We start from the raw sequence: 20,709 nt of genomic DNA, 5'->3' as shown, positions 1-20,709 counted from the left end.
ATTATTTGATCACTAATATTTGTAATCTTGATTATTAATTGAGGTTCCAAATTTATGGTCGGATAATCCAGATAACTGCACTTTTACGAGAATGATTTTTTAATTGTGCGGTTATACCGCTTCCCCTACGTAAGTGGTGCCCAATGTGAGAATACAGATGTATAATCCCGACATATGTGGTGCCCCATGTAAGGCTACATTGTCATTTCCCCCTGACAAGTGATAAAAATGATCCCAGATCCCTAGATTTAGTTTGACAAAAAGAAGAAAGCCTTGTGCAAATATAATGGGACATTGGGCAGGAGAGGAGCTCCCAGGACAATGAGGCAGCAACATCAGTTTGTGAGCGGCCATTAGGCCAAAATGGTGCGATTCATCATCAGGCAGTTCTTGGACAGAGTACTCGTTTTTGGTACGGGGGCGGGGGGGTCACAGAAAACAGAAGTCCCGCTGTACCTCCCCCTACCCCCCTACCCCCCTCCCCCCCCTCCCTCCCTCCCTCCCAAATGACAGTTTCTTTTCTGCCAGGTCAGGTATTTGCTGTGTTTGCATAACATACACTCAAATTCCAGAAGAACAAGCACTCATGCAGGTCTCTGAAATGCCATAGGGTGTGACTCTTGTTCCCTTTTTCTTTCCAAACAAAAAAAAGTCTGAGTCTGAGAGTCTGGCCTTTCCCGCACACGTACATCCTGGTTTTGAAGGGCTGCCCACATTGGAATCCCCCCCTATGAGGCATTTAAAATGAAAATGCCATGCTCCCTGAAGAATGCCCATGTCACAGGTCATGTGAGGGACAGAAAGGCAGGGACTCAGTGCCTGAGTGACAGGACAAACAGCGCCAAGGTGAGACTCAACCAGCGCAGCCAGGCAGGTAGAATACGGATGAGCGGGTGTGTGTGTGTGCCTGTGTGCGTGAAAGTGTGTGTGCGTGTGCGTGTGTGTGTGTGTGAGTGCATGTGTGTGTGTGTGTGTGTAGGTGTGTGTGTGTGTGTGTGTGTGTGTGTGCGTGTATGTGTGGGTGGTGCAGTCTAGATTCCATCCTCATACTGGAACAGTGCCATACCAAACCATGGGGCCAGACCATGGGGCCCATACACACACTGGAACAGTGCCTCACCAGATACCAGACCATGGGGCCCATCCACACACTGGAACAGTTCCTTAACAGATACCAGACCATGGGGCCCATCCACACACTGCAACACAGCTTCAACAGATACCAGGCCATGAGGAACATCCACACACTGGAACAGAGCCTTAACAGATACCACACCGTGGGGCCCATCCACACACTGGAACAGAGCCTTAAAAGATACCATACCATGGGGAACATCCACACACTGGAACAGAGCCTTAACAGATACCACACCGTGGGGCCCATCCACACACTGGAACAGAGCCTTAAAAGATACCAGACCATTGGGTCCATCCACACACTAGAACAGTGCCTTAACAGATACCAGACTAGACTGTACATCTAGACTGTATTTCAGGGTAATCAAATTAAGCTTTAAAAAAAAAAAAAAAACACAGGAGATAAATAATTGCGTCATGGTCAAGTTATTAATATAATATTTGTTAATCCCTGTTTTGGGGAGGAGCGATCTTAGCTCTGTGCCAGTTTCACCCAGCGCAACAGCGGTATTATTCTCATGCCCCTCCATTATCAGAGTGGTTAAAAGGGAGGCAACATCAAACAGATGGGTAACATTGATTTCTATTGGCCCTGAAAGTAGCCAGCTAGCTAAGTTAGGTCATTGATGCCAGTCAGTCAAGATCATTGACAGTGTACCTCGCCAGCCAGCAAGCTAACATTATTTAAAAAGTTAGATAATTTAGCTACGCTTTTACATTTTCAGTGACGTAAAACAGATTTGTACAGGGTAACAAGGAAGCTAAGGCATTATTTAACTCAGTATTTTATATCTGAAACCTGAAAACAGAATGCTACCATTTGAGCGGAGCTGTAGCACAGTGCGTTCACACATGGCCAGCTGGTGAAGCAGTCGTCCGCGGTTTCCAGTTTGCATTTTCTAAATAAACCCAAGGTTTAGGAAAATGAAAAAATCCTCTCCACTGACTGCCGGCATAGACGCTCTTACAAATTCTCACGAACACCTTTTCAACACTTGTTTTCATTTCACAAGTTAATGTTGTGCCTAATGCGTGCTAAATTAATGCTCTCCCTGCTTTGAAGCAAAGGTTAGGTATAATTTGATACAAGACCACAGCTTCCATCCTAAAAAAGGACAAGCCACCCAGTACCCCCTTCCTGTGTTTCTGTAGATATTTTTACATTTTCATAAAATATCTACTACTGCTAATACTACTACTAGCGTGTATGTATGTGTGTGCATGAATGTACTGTATGTGTGCATGTGTGTGTGCGTGGGGGGGAGGGGTGTGTGTGTGTGTGTGTGTGTGTGTGTGTGCATGTACATGCATTCCTGTATCATTCCTACCACGTTAAACCTGCGCAATAATGATACGGATATATTCTGTAAGGTGTCTGCTAACACTCCAGATGTTGTTGTTGTTGTTCTTGATGAGGAAAGCGGAGCGGTTCCTGTTTTGGAGGTAGGCTGTAGCTCTCATTCCAGTATAGAAGAGGCCTTCCTCACTAAGGTACTTAAGGTTCAGCCCCTGGGGTCAGCCCTTGAATATCTTGGCCATCGAAGTAGGTTTTGTAGTATGTATATTTGGTAGCCTAGGCAATGTCCACAGATTGGTGCAAAGGGGTCTGCCATTGGCAGGAATGTCAAAATGGCGGGCAAAGCAGCCGGCAAGATACCGTTCAATGTTAGCAATCATAGCCGCCATATTTGGAGGCGGCCCTGCTGTCTATATCCCTAATGAACCTGCAAGTCATTCATGTCATTATTATGTATTGCCTATTACTGTGTGCCTCGACTGTTTATGTCCTTTGATGTTACTTTGGTATGTGGACATGTATAAAAGTATCCAAATGTTTGTGCGTGTGTGTGTGTGTGTGTGTGTGTGCGCGCGTGCGTGGGTGTGTGTGTGGGTGTGTGAGAGAGATGTTGCTGAAGAGTGACTTTGGGAGAGAGGAAAAAGAACACTGATAAGAATGAGAGACAGGGGGCAGGGCGATTAGCAACCGTAGTTACTGTATTCCTCTCCCCCTGTTTCATTTAAAAGTTCTTAGTCTTATCTTCATACGCTTGTCATGCAAATAGAGCACTTTTGAACTTAAACTTCAAAGGGAGAGACAGAGAGAGAGATAGAGGGGGAGAGAGACAGAGAGAGATGGAGAGAGGGAGACAGAGACAGAGAGAGAGAGATGGAGAGAGGGAGACAGAGAGAGAGAGAAATAGAGGAAGAGAGAGAGGCGGAGAGAGAGATGGAGGGAGAGACAGAGACAGAGAGAGAGATGGAGGGAGAGAGAGGCAGAGAGAGAGATGGAGGGAGAGAGAGAGAGCACCACATGTAAATTTGGAAGCAGGGTGATATTTTCTATAACAGGCAACACCTCCGACTCCAGCCGGCAGGCAGGAGAGAGACGCCCACGAGCGCCAAGCTGACAGGGAGGAAAGGCGGAAAAAGCAGCGAGCGCAGTCCAGCTCCCGGTGGCTGCAGACTCTACCCTGACAGGCTCCAGGCCAGACTGAGGGGTGATGAGGCCCCCCCCCCCCCCCTCCCCCAAATTATGTTGTTTTTCCTCTCTGTCGGCCACAAGGGAGAAAAAGGCTGAAATTTAAGCTTTAGCTGTATCGGGACATGGCTTCTCCATGGGTGGCCAGCCCCTATGGGAGGAGACTTTCTGTTCTGAACATACTGAACGTTAGATTACATTCCAGGCATTTAGCAGACGCTCTTATCCAGAGCAACATAGTATCCATTCATACAGCTGGATGTATACTGAAGAAATGCAGCTTAAGTACCTTGCTCAAGGGTACAACGGCAGTGTCCTACCCAGGAATTGAACCTACGAGCTTTCGGTTACAAGCCCAGTTACAAGCCCAGTTCCTTACCCACTGTGCTACACTGCCACCCATAGCATTTTGTACCACCTGATCAATGCTCCCCAGCAAAATGCATTCTACAGTCTCCTGTCCTGTTAGACAGAAGGAGAAAAAGAAGGAGGCGGGGCTTCTGATCTGATTGCTGTGGCTGAGAGGAGTCAGAGGTGCCCCAGCCCAGATGGCACTGACCGCATCACTGAGAACGATCAGCCAATCAGATGACCATGGCACATTTCGCACCCCAACGCCCATCCAGATGGAATCACAGCGGAAATAAAGGGCTTATTTTGGCTGTTTGAGACACAGCCAGTGGGGGGCAGTGGGACAGAGATAGCAGGGGCAGTGGGACAGAGCAAGCGGGGCAGTGGAACAGAGCAAGCAGGGGCAGTGGGGCAGTTAGCAGAGGCAGGGGGACAGAGTTAGCAGGGGCAGTGGGGCACTTAGTAGGGGCAGTGGGACAGTGCTAGCAGGGCAGGTGGGGCAATTAGCAGGGGGACAGAGCTAGCAGGGGCACTGGGACAGAGCTAGCAGGAGAAGTGAGGTAGTTAGCAGGGGCAGTGGGACACAGCAAGGATGTGCACTGGGACAGAGCTAGCAGGGTACCAAACATCTGTCACTTGGCAGATTATGATCCTAAGAGGTTATTTACTCAGCAGGTGATTGGCACAGATCTCCCAGCCCAGTCTACCTGAACACAGATGCATTCCCCTGCACTTTCTCCTCTTCACAGCTGAGAGCAAACACATGGAGACACAGGCAAGGACAACACCAGCTGCCAGCCCACTCCTCCACCATGTCCTCTGTGACCCTGCTTCAACACGATTCACTTCTCCATCTTTCTCTCACTCTCTGCATCATTCTCTTTCTCTCTTCAACTTCTGTGCCCAACTTTTGTTCTCCATTCTTCTCTTTCTCAGACTCTCTCCATCTTTCCTTCTCTTCATCTTTCTCTTTCTCTCTCTCTATCATTCTCTTTCACTCCCTCAATCGTTCTCTTTCACTCTCACACTCCCATCTTTCTCCTAATCTCACTCTCTCCATCTTTCTATTTCCCTCACTCTCTCATTCCCTCCCCTGCTGGGAGTCGGTCTGCCTATGAATCACACCTCTCCAAGGCAGCAGCCACCGCCACCTCTCGATCTCACTCTCTCTCACACACACGCATGCACGCTCACACACTGTATAGACACACTCACAAACACACACTACAATTTAGTCATAAGTGTAATCTTCTGATCTTTACCATAAAGACTTTGATCATAAATTTCACGTCACTGGATTCAATGTTATTAGTGAAGATATGAAGATACAAGAATGAAGATACAAGACAGACACATACAAACCAGTTTAATCTATTCTTGAAAACTGAACCTGCATGAAAAAATGCTTCATTACCAAGATTCAGCTTAGAAACAAAAAGCTCAAGACAACTGTGCCGTCTTCATGCATGTGAACACGTGACCTGGTCTTTTCAGAACGGGCTATTCTGTCGTTATGCCTATTTTAATTATCCGCTCTAAAAGCTCAGGGATGCAGAAGTAGGAAGGGCTGTCAGATCCTGTAAACACCCAGCAGACTCCCAGTCTAAGGACGCACGGCTCTGCTCAGCCTCCTCCTCCTCTGTTTGGGTTCAGTGTGGCCCGCGGATCACCACACTGTCACTCCAGGTTTATAAACTGCGGTTATTTTCCCAAGAAAAAACTCAGAACACTCCACAGTATCCAATCTCTCCACGAGCGCGAAAGGGCTCTAAAAAACCAAACCACCAAACTCAGATGAGATGTAAGGAGAAAATATTTATGCCTCACAAATAAAAAAACAGGATAACAAATTCTTTCATTTCATTAAATGATTTCTTTCCATTGTGGCATTTATTTGTTGACACATGATGTTTAAATGCATTCAGTGATGAGAGGCTGTAATTGGCTTTTTTTGGTTAAGGCCAAGTGTAAAAATAAAATTAATTAAAAATTAATTTGCAGGATGCACCCAAGATGACCTAATCTCAACAGCCTAATCAAAACTGTTTTTAAATGCAATGTCATATTACACATTTTTAGGACAAAGAACATCAGTAGAATCTGTATTACAGATGGAGAAATATACTCCACTTCAGCGAGAGATGGTTATCTTCTCCGGTAAAGCAGATGAGGAAGAACTCCGGGAATCTTGTTTCAAGTGAAAAATGGTGAATCACCCTGGTGTCCAATGAAAAGGAGATGCAAGGTTTATTTTCGAAAAGCAAGCCAAACCCATAAAAAGCGCCACACGTCGAAAAAAAATGCTGACCTTTAGCTTGGAAAGAGCTGACCACTCCATATATCTGTTTTCAAATCCTTCCTGTCTCCACCTGATCAGCTGGTGTCAATGCTGCACTGTCCTTGCTTTGCTCTGTAACATCATATGGAGGGGGAGGAGGAGGAGTCTTTAGAAAGTACAGAATCTGTAAGCAAAGCCTCCATTGTCAGAGCATTTGTGCTGCTTTGTTCCTGACAGAAACTGCTTTTGGAGGTCAGTACTTTTTTCACTGCCAGGAGAATTTTAATCGGTCGCCGTTGGGTCACTGTACCAGGCTGTAATCTCACCCGGAGATGAGTTGGGAAGACGATGCAGTGGTATACACACTGGCTGCCACTGAACCGCTGGCTCCAAGAAACTCACGTCTGTTTGTGTTTACTGCATTTAAGAAACCTTAGAGGATATCCCATTGAGAGCCAGCCGTCCCAGAGTGCACTGCTCTGTTACAGCCCACAGCATGTTCTAAACATGGACACCAACATAAACAAGCAACATCAAAACAGATAGGATAAACATTTATCAGATGTTCTTATCCACAGCAACTCCCGCAGCTCACAGTCTTTATATACAACCCATTTATACAGCCAGATGTTTACTTTAGCAGGTCAGGTTAAGTGCCTTGCTCAAGGGTAGTATGGCGACGCCCCATCTGAGGATCAAACCTAACCCCTGGGAGTTCCAAAGCCAGTTCCACATCCATTGAACTACACTGCCTGTCATTCTTAACTATCAGAGGGGACTACTAGAACGAAACAGGGACTGGGGGGCGGTTGGGACGTGAATTCATTAGGCCTAAACTAACGGCAAATTTTTTTCCAAACAACTACTCAGACCAGACATCATATTGTCTGGCGTTGGTAATCACAAAGTCGGTACCCGTAGTCAGGACCCCAACCTGGACCAGTACAAATGATTTGGAAAAAAGTACACTGTGGTCAAAAACCGCGCATCTGGCAACCCTACCTAGGCAGTCTTCTTTCTCCAAAATACGCTACCGTTGAATTATCTTCTAAGGATATCAAACACTCGATGTGGTCCTAGCGCTACACTCCCAAGCAAACCATGCCGCTTTGGGAATGTAGCTTCATTTCAAATGGAACTCTAGCATTAGCAGTATGAAGTCAAACTGTTGCGACCACCAGTCACCACAGATGTTGCCAAGTCCACCAACACTGACAAATTAAGGATTAACGCTTTAATGTTCTCAAACATTTTACTTGGATGGGGCAACTGAATACTTTTCCAGAGCAAGATTTTTACAGCTTGTAAATGTAAACATACAGTGTGTAAATTTACAGGATGTAAATGCACAGTGTGTAAATATGCTGTGCGAATGAACAGTGGATAAATATACAGTGTGTAAAAATCTCAAGGCCGTTGCAAGGGGCTGAGGGGTCATTTGTTGGCCGTCACCTTATAGCTCCAGTTTAACCGGCTACTGCAGAATGCAGGCTGAAGTGCTACAATGGATAATCACCGTAGACCGAGAGAACAAACATACGTATTTCTGAAGCTACACCTCAATGCAAAAAGAAAGAAAGTTTTTTAATGAAAAACTTGCACCAAAAAGGACAATATCCAGAATCCTGGAGTCTCAAACAAAATGGCTTGATGTTTACAAGAACAGGACAAAAACAGGCTTGTTGTAACTAGCATTACTTCACCTTTTCTAAATGTACAAGGGCTTCTGGGCTGAATTTCAATTCCAAAGTAGTGGAAGGGTAAAAAGTCACAACCGTGAATTACATGAAACCAAAGCCACTTCCCTCAACAGCACTTGCATTTGACAAAGCCACTAAACACGGACTGGTGGCTTCATGCAACAAACTAGTCAGGAAGAAAATAAATATGTCAATTTATGCTAGGAATGAGTCCATCTTGATATGTTTACGAAAAAAATGGCATGTTTCTGTCAAGCTGACATGATTTCATATGGGGAGAAAGCCAAAATGGCCAAAACACCAGCTGCCTGTATAATTCAGCAGTCCAGTGCGAAATCAACAACAGTTCAGGCAGCTTGGCAGAAAAAAAGCCAAATCAGGCCACGATATATGTACAAGGAATATCAAACAAGTCAACACGCGACAAGACCTCAGGGTTCTACTCTGTAATTTTCTGCCCAAGTGCTGATATTCTGTACAAAATCTCAGCGTGATCGGTCAAAATCAGACAGAGCTGCCTAGGCTATCACCACTAAAACCGCCAGCTAAACATTGAAGTGTTAAACCGGACATGCTTGCTGAACTGAATCCCCCTGCTCACCAAAAAACCACACTCCTGGAATGCATGTTAACACCAGTGCTGGCAATGTGTTAAAGCTGACTATTTTTTCCATTAGCACATTTGTGTAACCTCTGTAGACAAACATTCATACACAACTCCAATCTACTGTTATTAATCCAAAGTAACCCTTTCTTTCCTTCTTAAACAGTTATTGAAACTAAAATTTTGAAAAAGATGCATTTACAGCTTTATCACCTGTAAATGGGTCTGTACTTCAGGTATTCCCTCTCGTTCTCAGATTCATTCCCTCTGCTTCTCAAAGTTATTCCCTGTCCTTCTCAGAGCTGATGCAGAGGACTTTTTAAACAGCAACATGGAATACAGGATATTTTCCAGGAGAACAACTTACTGTAGAAAAATCTCTTTACTCCTGGAATCACTAGTTCAATTTAAAATTCAGAAAACCAAGTGGGAGCTCATTTAGACTTGGAATAGAGAACACAGCCTAATACAACGCAGGCTTTGCCAGCCAATAATGTGAATCTTCAAAGGCCTTCAGATATGAAAGGAAGCAAATTGCCTCACTTACGAACAGCCTTAATTGAATCCTGTAAGCTAACAGTCCTGAGGGAATGATGCTGGAAAGCCACAGTCTTTCATGGGGAATAGGGAGGGGGGGAGTAAAGACTAAAGAGAAACAAAGATCAGCCCTGATCTCTGCACACATCGGACTCTTACCCTGCGTTCACACAGCGAGCAACTCAGTTGATTGGTTGCTCATGTTTACTATGCTGAAGGAGGGGCAGGCACTTCCTGTCGTATCCTCTTAGTGGTCTCGAGCAACTGCATATTACTGAAGAGAAATAACGGTGTCCTCAAAGACGTATATTTGCCTTATAACCACATATCATCTCCTTTTATTTCTATAGTTACGTCAGGACACTGATAAATATTTGTTATTGCTATCTCCATAGCCATATATATATATCTCTCTCACTAGTTAGCCACCTAGCTAGCAACCTCTCTATCCCTCTCAGTAGCTGGCTAGCAATCACTTCATATCTCTCTTACCAGTTAGCTGCCTAGCTAGCAATCTCTCTATCTCCCTCACTAGCTAGCTAGTAAGCAAGTTGAAACTGCCGTCCAGGCATAATTTTCAGATGCTTATCCCTGTACTCTTTTATAAAAAAACATTGTATAACACCGGGTACAACCAACCCCTTCTCCTTCCTCTCACCTGAAGAGGAATTATTTCAAACCTTTCAGCCTGATGTCAAGTGACTAGGGCTCTCAAACAAACAACAACCCACCCCCCCCACTCGCTGAGTCTGCTAAGGGACGAGACTCAGCCAGAGAAGCATCCTTCTAAATAACAGCTCCTTCAGCATCTCTTCCTGATCCAACAGGCTGCCCTCCCTTCATTTTTGCAGTTTGCTTCAAAGGTTTAAATGCTCCAGTTGTGGGAGCATTAAGATTCACTGTTGTAGGACAGACTGCATGCCAGACACAAACTCCACATCACAGCCAGATTTAAAAATGAAAGATTAAGTCCTTGTGGGATGAAACACACACGCACACACACATGCACATGCGCATGCACACACACAAATGCACATTCACACAGATACACATGCTGAACATGAAAGAAACTCAGGTCTGTGCATCTGTAGCAGGCAAACATTCATAATCTTTCACCAGTTTAGTGTATTTTTCAGTGGAGAGTAATGCAGTTCTGTTCAGTGGAGAGTAAGGTAGATCTGTTCAGTAGAGAGTAAGGTAGATCTGTTCAGAGCAGAGTAATGTAGATCTGTTCAGTGGAGAGTAATGTAGATCTGTTCAGAGGAGAGTAATGTAGATCTGTTCACTGGAGGGTAATGCAGCTCTGTTCAGTGGAGAGTAATGTAGATCTGTTCAGAGGAGAGTAATGCAGATCTGTTCAGTAGAGTGTAAGGCATTCTCCACTATAGGGCATTCTCCCCTACAGGAAAATTTCCCCCAATGGGTATTCTCACCAATAGGGCATTTTCCCACAATGGATATTCTGCCCTATAGGGTATTATCCCATAATGGGCATTCTCACCAATAGGGCATTCTCCCACAATGGGAATTCTCCCCTACAGAGAACTGTAGGGGCCATAGAGGGTATTTTTGTACACACTTTGATATTTCATTATACTTCTTGTGTTCCCATTCTAATGTGTGCTCCCTGTAGAGATGAGACAAAGCCTCAGATAGGGCCTCAGATAGGGTGTTACTGGAGCACATGTCAACCTTTATAAGTTAGTCTGCAGCTATGTGTGTTTGAACATATCTTTGTAAATATTTAGTTAAGATGATACGTTAGAATATTTTGCTCGTTAGTTATTCCATTAAACAGGTTATTGTTTTCGTTCTTCACAAAACCTCTTTTGGAAATTTGTTTGTGTGCACATGTAAAAAAAAACTTCTACCTGGCTTCTCCCACTGTGACCAAAAACCATAGGAATGCTTTTGCTATTCATGCTGTTAACGTGAGAGTATTCCTATACATCGATCCCCACACCTCGCTGTCTTATCTGCACCGGTTTTAGAAATCACAACTGCTTGCTCTTAACTGGCTCATTACGCCTTCCAGGCAGTTTATTGGACGTTACTTTGGACTGATAAATATTTGAAGTTTGTTCAGTTTCATGGGACAGGCTGATTTACAGCTGTGCGCTTTTATGGACGGACGCGCCCATGCTCCGGTATCCGAAGGACAGGAACCTGCTCCACGGGTGAACCGAACCTGATTCAGAACCGCCTTGTCGCAGGTTCCCTTCCACACGCGGTCCACTCCGCCCCGCGGGAACGCGTCATGTGGTCTGAAGCAATCTCCGTCTGCACCCGCCACGGGGAAGGGAGAACGAGAACAGAATGACCAGTGCTGAAGAGACACCTGAAGAGAGGTTGTTCCACCAGTTTTTTTATCCTCCTGCATTCAACACCTGCCTATTCTCAACAAACAATCAGCATTAAAGGTGTCGGGTGCCATCGTTTCGGGTCAAACACTTCCCAGCACTATTGGTCTGTTGGGCCAATTTCCATTCTGCTTGCAACGGTACCTAATTTCTCCTTCACACCAAAATCTAACTGAGTGCAGTTTTTAAACACGCTGATAATCTGACTGAGCTCAGTTTTTAAACTGCAGTGTTTGTGATTCCAGTAACTGCAGTGTTTGTGACTCCAGTGGCTGCAGTGTTTGAGACTCCAGTAGCTGCAGTGTTTGTGATGCCAGTGATTGCAGTGTTTCTGAATCCAGTGATTGCAATGACGGGCTTCATTTGCCCTGGCGTAAGCTCATCAATGCAGACCAGTCATGCATTTTCATTCATGCGAAGACAACTGGTATTCCGAAACATTCTCAAACTTGAGAAATATCAAACGCTTTATCGGAAGGCGATCTGAAAGCTCTCATTAGCCAGGATCTGAGGTTAATTAAAGGATCGGTGAAGTGCTGTAACGACTGAACATTCTCAGATGATGGATAACGCTATCTCGGCTCCACACGAGAGACAGGAAGGGAGAGCAGGAGGAGAGAGATCGTCGAGAGATGAAGGAGAAAAGGAGAGAGAGGGAGAGAGAAGGTGGAAGGAGTGAAGGAGTGACGGAGAGATTCCCGAGGGAGCGGGGGGATGGGGGTTGGGCGTCGTGCCTCGGAGGTGGCGGTCCGGTAACCCGAGCGGGAATAGGGACCGCGTGTCGGGTTGTGCTGATCCAAGCGGATGTCTGAAGGTGACTGTCCTCTTCCTGCCGGCCCCAGCGGGCCCCACCTGGTATCGATCTCCACTTCCCCGCACCGCAGCGACCCAGGGGCGCCGCCGCCGACCCCCCACGGAAGGCTGCCAGCCAATCGAAACAGACCCCGTGCTTTCCCATACATCAGTTCTTTTACCCACAATTCCCCCACTCCCCCTTTTGTGATTCTGTTTATATCTAGAGAATTCTGAGCAGAGAATAACCTTCCCAAGGGTGCCAACCCCACTGACAACACATCAATTTGTGCTTGAGGATTTGAAAACCATGTACTGCGCCTGCCCGTTGGTGAGAAATTAAGACAATCGGCTAACGCTAATCATAAAAGAGAGCCATGGGTGCCAGATGTGCGATTACCGATTTTGACGGCGAGTCGCCATCTTGACTTCAAAAAATAACCGAAGGTATTGCTCAAAACAGTTGTCCTGAGATGGCAAATTGCGATTAATTAAAAAGACTGGAAGACCAAGCAGCGAAGAAGAAAGGCTGAGAACGCGGGGAGCACAAGTGACACAGACACCTTGCGCAGGTGAGCAAAGTCAAAGTGCAAATCTGCCTCCAGCTTCTCTACGGACTTAATTAATGATTCATAACAGCGCCATAACCTTGACTGCGCTCGAAGCCTACAGCAACGCAGTGTGGAATCAGGGTCAGGGCATCCATCACTCAAACACAAGCATCACCACACAGAGAGACACGCCCTAAGAACAGCACAGCCACAGCCACAGCCACACACACACACACAAACACTCATGCACACACACACACACACACACACACACACGCGCGCACACACACACACTCACAGCCACACACACACACACACGCACTCATGCGCACACACACACACACACACGCACACGCGCACACACACGCACACACACACACATACACACACACACGCACTCATGCGCACACACGCACAAACACACACGCACTCATGCATGCACACACACACACACACTCATGCGCACACACACGCGCACACACATACACACTCATGCGCACACACATACACACGCTCACGCACTCATGCACACACACACACACACACACACCAAAAAGCATGTCCTAAATGTAAAATAATCAAATTCTTTTTCGAAAACACCCCATACAAGAAACACCTGTACTTCCTCAAACACATGCACATAGACAAGGGTACATATACATTCAGAGACACACTGCTAACCACACATGGTGATTTTGACTGATCAACATAAATCCCATTCAGAAACACAATCTCAGGGTCTGCATCTACATATAATGTTTGCAATAAGACTGATATCCTGATTAAATGCAGCATAACAGACAAGACCTTACCTAACAACGAAGAAAAGTGTTGAGAGTTTGAGATAAGATGTGCACAAGCATTATCACTACCTGCACTCACTGAGCAGCTTCTTCAATAGGACACAACAGTGATTATCATACCTGATTTCCAAATTCGTTTATTACGTTTAGTATAATTATGACGCCCATTTTGATATCAAAGCATGCCTCAGAAACACAGTGCCAATTGAAGATGACTTTCTGTACCTGAACAAAATATTTTTGACATAGCAGAGTTTGAAATACAATACAACCACTTGTACGTTTGACAGCTTTGTTTCTTTCTGTAACTTTTTTTTTTTCAAAGAAACTAGATGCATCTGAGATAAATAATATTATTTTGCCTGAGGTAGTGTCTTCTGACACTACACACTCCGTGTACCACCGCCTTATTCACACACACCAGTACACACTCACAAAGCTAATATTTGTGGAAAATACTGACCTGTATTGGCGCTGACACACACACATTCTTTTCAAGCAATTTAGACGCTCGAAAAAAAAACGTTTAAACACGTCAATATACATTGACCCGACCGAAACTATACTTGACCCTCAACGGTCACGGAATGAAAACCGTAATTAAATTACTTTATACTTGTTTAAAAGATAAATAACAGCAAGCTAAGATATTATGATAGTAATATACGAGTTTGCATTTATTTCTGTAAGGTGCATATAAAGAAATGTAAATATGTGATGTTTTCAGTAATCCGGAGACGGAGAGACAGCGGTGCGCTCGCCAGACGGTGTATTTGGATACTGTGGGCAAAGGATGCTTCACAGCTAAGCACGGGACCCGTGATGATCTGAGCGGCAGAAAAAAAAAGAAGAGAGGGGAAAAAAAACGGCAAATCTGACAGCGCGTTTGCTCTTCCTTTAAAAACGTTTAAAAAGGACGGCGTGTAGGCTATAAGAGCGACAGCCATGCAAACAAAAAATGATCCGCGAACATGTCGGCCTATATGTGTGTGTAAATGCACAGAGTACATACGAAAGCAACTCGCATAATTGCACAAATACAGAATTACGGAATGAGCATGATCGAAGAAATAAAAAATATTTGCCACAATCGCCGATTTAAAAAAAGGTCGAGGCGCAAGACTCACCGTCATAATTCCCACTTCCTTCTCAGCGTATTTGCCTGTTTTAGCTCCTTTTTGCGGTTGTATCGTATTTCTCGGTTATTGATGTTTCGCTGAATCAATTATTGCAGCTATTGTCGCTGGCTAGCTAGTCTAAAGGTTACAAGCCAAAGCACGAAGACGATATTGATTTAACTGGAGAAATGTGGCAGAAACCTACAGTCGCTGCCACACTCCAAAGAGGTAGCCATGCCTTCGAGCAGTTTAATAGGACACAGGTCAAAATTACATTGCATTACAGCACTGAGCAATATTCCAGCCAAGCAATGAGGAAACGGTGATAAGACCAAGGAGCAACAAGGGAGGGGGGAGGAGGGGAGGGTGGGGGAGTGAGAGTGGGAGTGGGGGGGGGGGGGGGGTTTACGGAGGGGAGGGATAGAAAAAAGAAAGAGAAGAGAACCGCCCCTGGTGTGAACGGATTGGACAGAGCTCCGGCAGTCGTGTTAGAGTACAGTATGCGCACAAATGTAGTGCTACAAAATCCTGTACTGTACGGATTTGAATTGAATACATTGCGGAGTTTCGCGACTCAGCTCCGCTTGCTACTCCGCTTGTCAAGGACCTATTTTGTCCCGAGTTAAAGTATTTACTCGAATGATTTGGGGAATTAACTCGAGACGAGGGGAAATGGGGTGAAAACAAGGTCACAACGTTTTCACAATGTGCCTATCCACCTGGTGTGTAGGTAGTGCCCATCCTTGGCGTGCACATCATCGTTCGCGCAATATGGTTTTATAGCCAAACATCGCTGCTCATGCATGTTTAGCGCTCAAACAATTGCAACTGAAGTAGGATTAACACGTTAACAAGGGCGCCTAATTTACAGATGAATCGCGACTTCCCTTTTGCACGTCTTCCAACTGCACCTGTGAGTGTTCATTTATAGTATGAGGTGAAATTTTCATTTCTATTTAAAAAATCTAATAGCCTAGGCTATTTAAGGGAGTGCTTTCAAAAGTGAGTTTGCTCAGACGCTTTTTTCGGCACCAGACAGGAACACAGACCATTTCTGACTAAAAGCAGGACTACGACAAATTAAATTAGCCACTGAGTGAAATGATCATTATGACGCGTTGGGCTTCACTTATTCCGGGAGTTTCTAATCGATTCCAGATCTATGGTAGGACTTAACTGACTCATTATTAAATTGCAGCACCCGCGTGTTTATAAGGGCAGGTCCTCTCGAGAACATTATGCTATTTTATTTGATTTTTTGCGAAACTTATTTAATTTTTTTGCAGCATAGTTCCTTCTCCAGTGGCTTAATTTGAGATATTTATGAGGGTGGGTGTTTGGATGGGAGAGGATTGGGGTGTGCATGCGTGTGGTGAGTAGGAGTTTCGAGTGCAGGGTCCTTTTGAAACATAAACTGGTAGACCACAGAGGAGAAGAGAGGGAAGTGGAAAAAAGAGGGAAATGGTCAGGCAGCAGATTTGAATAAAATAAAGCAGATTGATAACGTTGTTTCGGATGGCCACCCCGGGGCTCGTTTATTGTAAGAGCAGGTGGCAGGTTTGGATCAGTGATAAAATATTTTTGAATGTGAGGGGTAGTACCTAGTGCAAAAGGTGAGATCTGACTTGGCGGATCCCTCTGAACACCAAACCACAGTACTGAAAAGCATATTTGGGCTTTCAGATAAATGCATATGCCCCTGGGTAATGACTGCTTTTCAAGTCTCACAGAGCAATGTCACTTACGGAAGTGTACGCAATACTGGCACTTCACTATCCTAGCACCTATTGCATTTCCCAGTCTTTTCTAGACAGCCCTGATTACCCGCTAGTTCTTGAATTTGAGACCTTACGTTCTTAGACATACACAGTAAAACATCCAGTGTTAATTAAACTCTTAACAGATAAGTTTTGATTCCACATTCCAGAGTGGTACCAAATGTTATCTGTTAAGAGTTGAATTAACACTGGATGGCTTGCTGTGTACGTTCAGGTTGACCAGCACAGATAGATTTCTTCATACAGTATATACAGTTGAGGCCAACAGTTTACATATACCCAGGCTAAATATATTCAAACTCAGTTTTTCACAACTCCGCACATTTCATGTTACCATACATTTCTTTTGGCAAGTCAATTAGTGCATCTACTTTGTTCACATCAGGTAATTTTAAAACAGTTATTTCCAAAAGTATGGGAACAATATAGTGAACTTTATTATTTTTGCTATATAATTAATGAATTTGGTTTTGAGATCAAAATATGAATACGAGACAGAAGTAGACACAATCAGATTTTATTTCATGGTATTTACATGCATGTTTTACCATTTTACAGAAACAGCTGTTTGGATCATGGCCTGTTCTTCGTGGTTTTGGTAGTTCATTTTTGTCTCAACTCTCCATAAAAATTGCCTCCACAACCATTCTGGCTTGAATGCATTTTTTGGCAAATTCAAATCTGGCCTCTCAATTCTTGCTGTTGATGAGAGGTTTGCATTTTGCAGTAGAACCATTATAATTCTGCTCTCAAAGTCTTCTGCATTTGATGGCTTGTGATACTTTCACCCTCAGCCTTGGGAGACTGCTGGTGATGTCTCTGACTGTTGTTTTAGGATTTTTTCTTCACACCTTTTAGGATTAATCTGTCATCAACAGCAGTCATCTTCCTTGGATGACCTCTACATTGTTTATTTCTGAGTTGACCAGTGGTTTCTTTCTTTTTCTAAACTTTCCAACGTGCTGTACTTGATATACCCATGTTGTTATTATTATTCTCGATGAATTCTTCTGCCCTCTCTGTTTACAGATTAGTTGTTTTTCTGCCATAGTCCTTTGGTTTGCATGATGGTGTATGGCTCTGACTCCAAATGCTCCACAGATGAAAACAAAGGCTAAAACCAAGATGAGACTGCTCATTTATGTGTGAACAATCCATACAAAAGGAAACACCTTTAACACCTGTTAACTTCTGCACAGCTGAAAAAACAGCTGTTTCTGTAAAATGGTAAAACTCAAATTCCCATACCATTCCCATACTTTGAGGGGGGGGGGGGGGCACTCCACCCCATATATACATGGTATTTGCACAATTTTAACATTATTTATTGAAATATTTAATTATATGTTTGTATTATAACAGTTGTTTTATGCAGTATACACATTTGAAAATATTCCACTTAAAACAAAAAAGTTAAATCTCAAGTGCAGTTAATTATATAAAATAGCTTTGGTTTTTGCCCTGATACCAGAAGGGACAATGAAAGTGATACATGATTCATACACAATCATACCAGTGATATGTAAATTTAATATGAACTGTTTTTTAAATCATCATGACTTCCTATGTATTAACATAACATAACATAATATAATGAGGAGAACAGGCCATTCAGCCCAACAACGTTCGCCATTTTTTTCAACTAAATTAGTGCTCTAATTACCTACAGACTAGATCATATCTAACACTGTATCAAGCCTAGTCTTGAAAGTCCCCAGAGTTTCTGCCTCTGCTCCGTGACCTGGCAGGCTATTCCACACATTGATTACTCTCTGCGTGAAAAAATTATGTCTGTATGGAATCTACCTTTTGTTAATTTCCATTTATGTCCCCTCATTCTACTAACAGAACTCAACCTGAAGAATCTCTTGTAGTTCACTTTGGTGATCCCCTTTATGAATTTAAAAGCCTCAATCAAATCTCCTTTTACCAAGCTTGAAGAGGAGCATCTTAAGTCTTTCCTCATAGCTTTTATTTTTCATACCAGCAATCAATTTTGTTGCTCTTCTTTGAACTTTTTTTAGAGCCTCTATATCTTTCTTGTAGTATGGTCCTCAGAACTGAACACAATACTCTAAGTGTGGTCTAACAAATGTATTGTATATGATAAGTATAACTTCCTTTTGATTCCCCAGCACACATACAGTGCCTTCAGAAAGTATTCAGACCCCTTCAGTTTTTCCACATTTTGTTACGTTACAGCCTTATTCTAAAATTGATTAAATTCATTTTTATTCTCATCAATCTACACACAATACCCCGTAATGACAAAGCGAAAACAGGTTTATGAATTTTTTGCAAATTTCTTAAAAATAAAAAAACTGAAATAGCAGATTTTACATAAGTATTCAGACACTTTACTCAGTACTTTGTTGAGGCACCTGGCAGCGATTACAGCATTGAGTCTTCTTGGGTATGACATTACAAGCTTGGCACAAGCATCTGTATTTGGGGTATTTCTCCAATTCTTCTCTGCAGATCCTCTCAAGCTCTGTCAGGTGGGATGGGGAGCATTGCTGCACAGCTATTTTCAGGGTTCTCCAGAGATGTTTGATCGGGTTTGTCTGGGCTCTGGCTGGGCCACTCAAGGACATTCACAGACTTGTCCCAAAGCCAGTCCTGCGTAGTCTTGGCTGTGTGCTTATGGTCATTGTTCTGTTGTAAGGTGAACCTTTGCCCCAGTCTGAGGTCCTGATTGCTCTGGTGCATGTTTTCATCAAGCATCTCACTGCACTTTGCTCCGTTCATCTTTCCCTCGATCCTGACTAGACTCCCAGTTCCTGCCACTGAAAAACATCTCCACAGTATGATGCTGCCACCACCATGCTTCACCGTAGAGATGGTATTGGCCAGGTGATGAGAGGTGCCTGGTTTCCTCCAGACATGACGTTAGGCATTGTGGCCATACAGTTCAATCTTGGTTTCATAAGACCAGAGAATCTTGTTTGTCATGGTCTGAGAGTCCTTTAGGTGCCTTTTCGCAAACTCCAAGCGGGCTGTCATGTGCCTTTTCCTGAGGAGAGGCTTCCGTCTGGCCACTCTACCATAAACGCCTGTTTGGTGGAGTGCTGCAAAGATGGTTGTCCTTCTGGAAGGTTCTCCCATCTCCACAGAGGAACTCTGGAGCTCTGTCAGAGTGGCTATCGGGTTTTTGGTCACCTCCCTGACCAAGGCCCTTCTCCCCCGATTGCTCAGTTTGGTCAGTTTTTTTGGAACCCTTGCCCAGATCTGTACCTCAACACAATCCTGTCTCAGGGGTCTACGGATAATTCTTTCAACTTCATGGCTTGGTTTTTGCTCTGACATGCACTGTCAACTGTGGGACCTTATATAGACAGGTGTGTGCCTTCCAAATCATATCCAATCAATTGAATTTACCACAGGTGGACTCCAATCAAGTTGTAGAACCATCTCAAGTATGATCAATGGAAACGGGATGCACCTGAGCTCAATTTTGTCATAGCAAAGGGTCTAAATACTTATGTAAATGTGACATTTCAATTTTTTATTTTTAATAAATTTGCAAAAATGTCTAAAAACCTGTTTTCGCTTGGGGTCTGAATGCTTTCCAAAGGCACTGTACATACACATATATGTGAATATATGTTGGATGCATCTGAGATCCTAATACACTGAGAGGTCATTTTCAAGGGAGTGAATAACTTACTTACAGGATGTGAGACCCAAACTGCAAAATGTAGACAAATAGTTAACAAGTGGCAATTGTTTTTCCTTCTGTTTTTTGATAATAGGCTACTAGTTACAGAGTGAACAAGATGCCTTGGGAGAGGTGAGAAAGACTGGGGAAATATTCCGACTTTTCAGACGCTGGTTTTAAATGGCCAGATTTAGTACATTTCACGCGGTTCCGTTGAGGTGCATCCTGGTCGGTCCTTTTACCGGTATCGTGGGAAAGTGATATTTTCCGTTTGGAAGAAAACCATGTCTTGGCTTGGTTTAAGACTGGAGAAAAGAGTTTACAATGCGTTTTATTACTATTATAATGCGTTCGATGTATATTATTGATACTACTATATATATATATATATATATATATATATATATATATATATATATATGAATGCGATTATCTACATCAAGTATGTATTTATAATAAACGTTCTTTTAACCTGTGACCGCACGTGACCTATTCTGTAGCGTTTACAGTGTTGCCTGCTGGGTAATGTATTCTTTACAGGCACTTACACTATACCTTACGAA

The 20,709-nt window shown here is 43.7% G+C and overlaps 1 protein-coding gene across 4 annotated transcripts in view; it reads right to left on the bottom strand.

Moving 5' to 3' along the window:
• Window positions 1-20,709, bottom strand: part of LOC118211048 (membrane-associated guanylate kinase, WW and PDZ domain-containing protein 1) — an 84,826-nt gene that overhangs the window by 62,677 nt on the left and 1,440 nt on the right. Inside the window, exon 1 of one of the 4 annotated variants that reach the window (XM_035387785.1) lies at window positions 14,720-15,068. The exons of 1 other annotated variant lie outside the window; for it this stretch is intronic. Coding sequence is in view for 2 of the 3 variants with exons in the window: in XM_035387787.1 (XP_035243678.1) it covers window positions 14,056-14,138 (83 nt within the window). In the remaining variant the exon portion in view is untranslated. Of the gene's footprint in view, window positions 1-14,055; window positions 14,354-14,719; window positions 15,069-20,709 lie in introns of those variants that run through there. 2 more of the 4 variants (XM_035387787.1, XM_035387784.1) reach the window with 2 other exon arrangements.

This window comes from Anguilla anguilla, chromosome 13 (assembly GCF_013347855.1).
Source record: "Anguilla anguilla isolate fAngAng1 chromosome 13, fAngAng1.pri, whole genome shotgun sequence".
Lineage (NCBI taxonomy): Eukaryota > Metazoa > Chordata > Actinopteri > Anguilliformes > Anguillidae > Anguilla > Anguilla anguilla.
The sequence above is the reverse complement of the archived record's forward strand: the minus strand, read 5'-3'. Positions and strand labels throughout refer to the sequence as shown.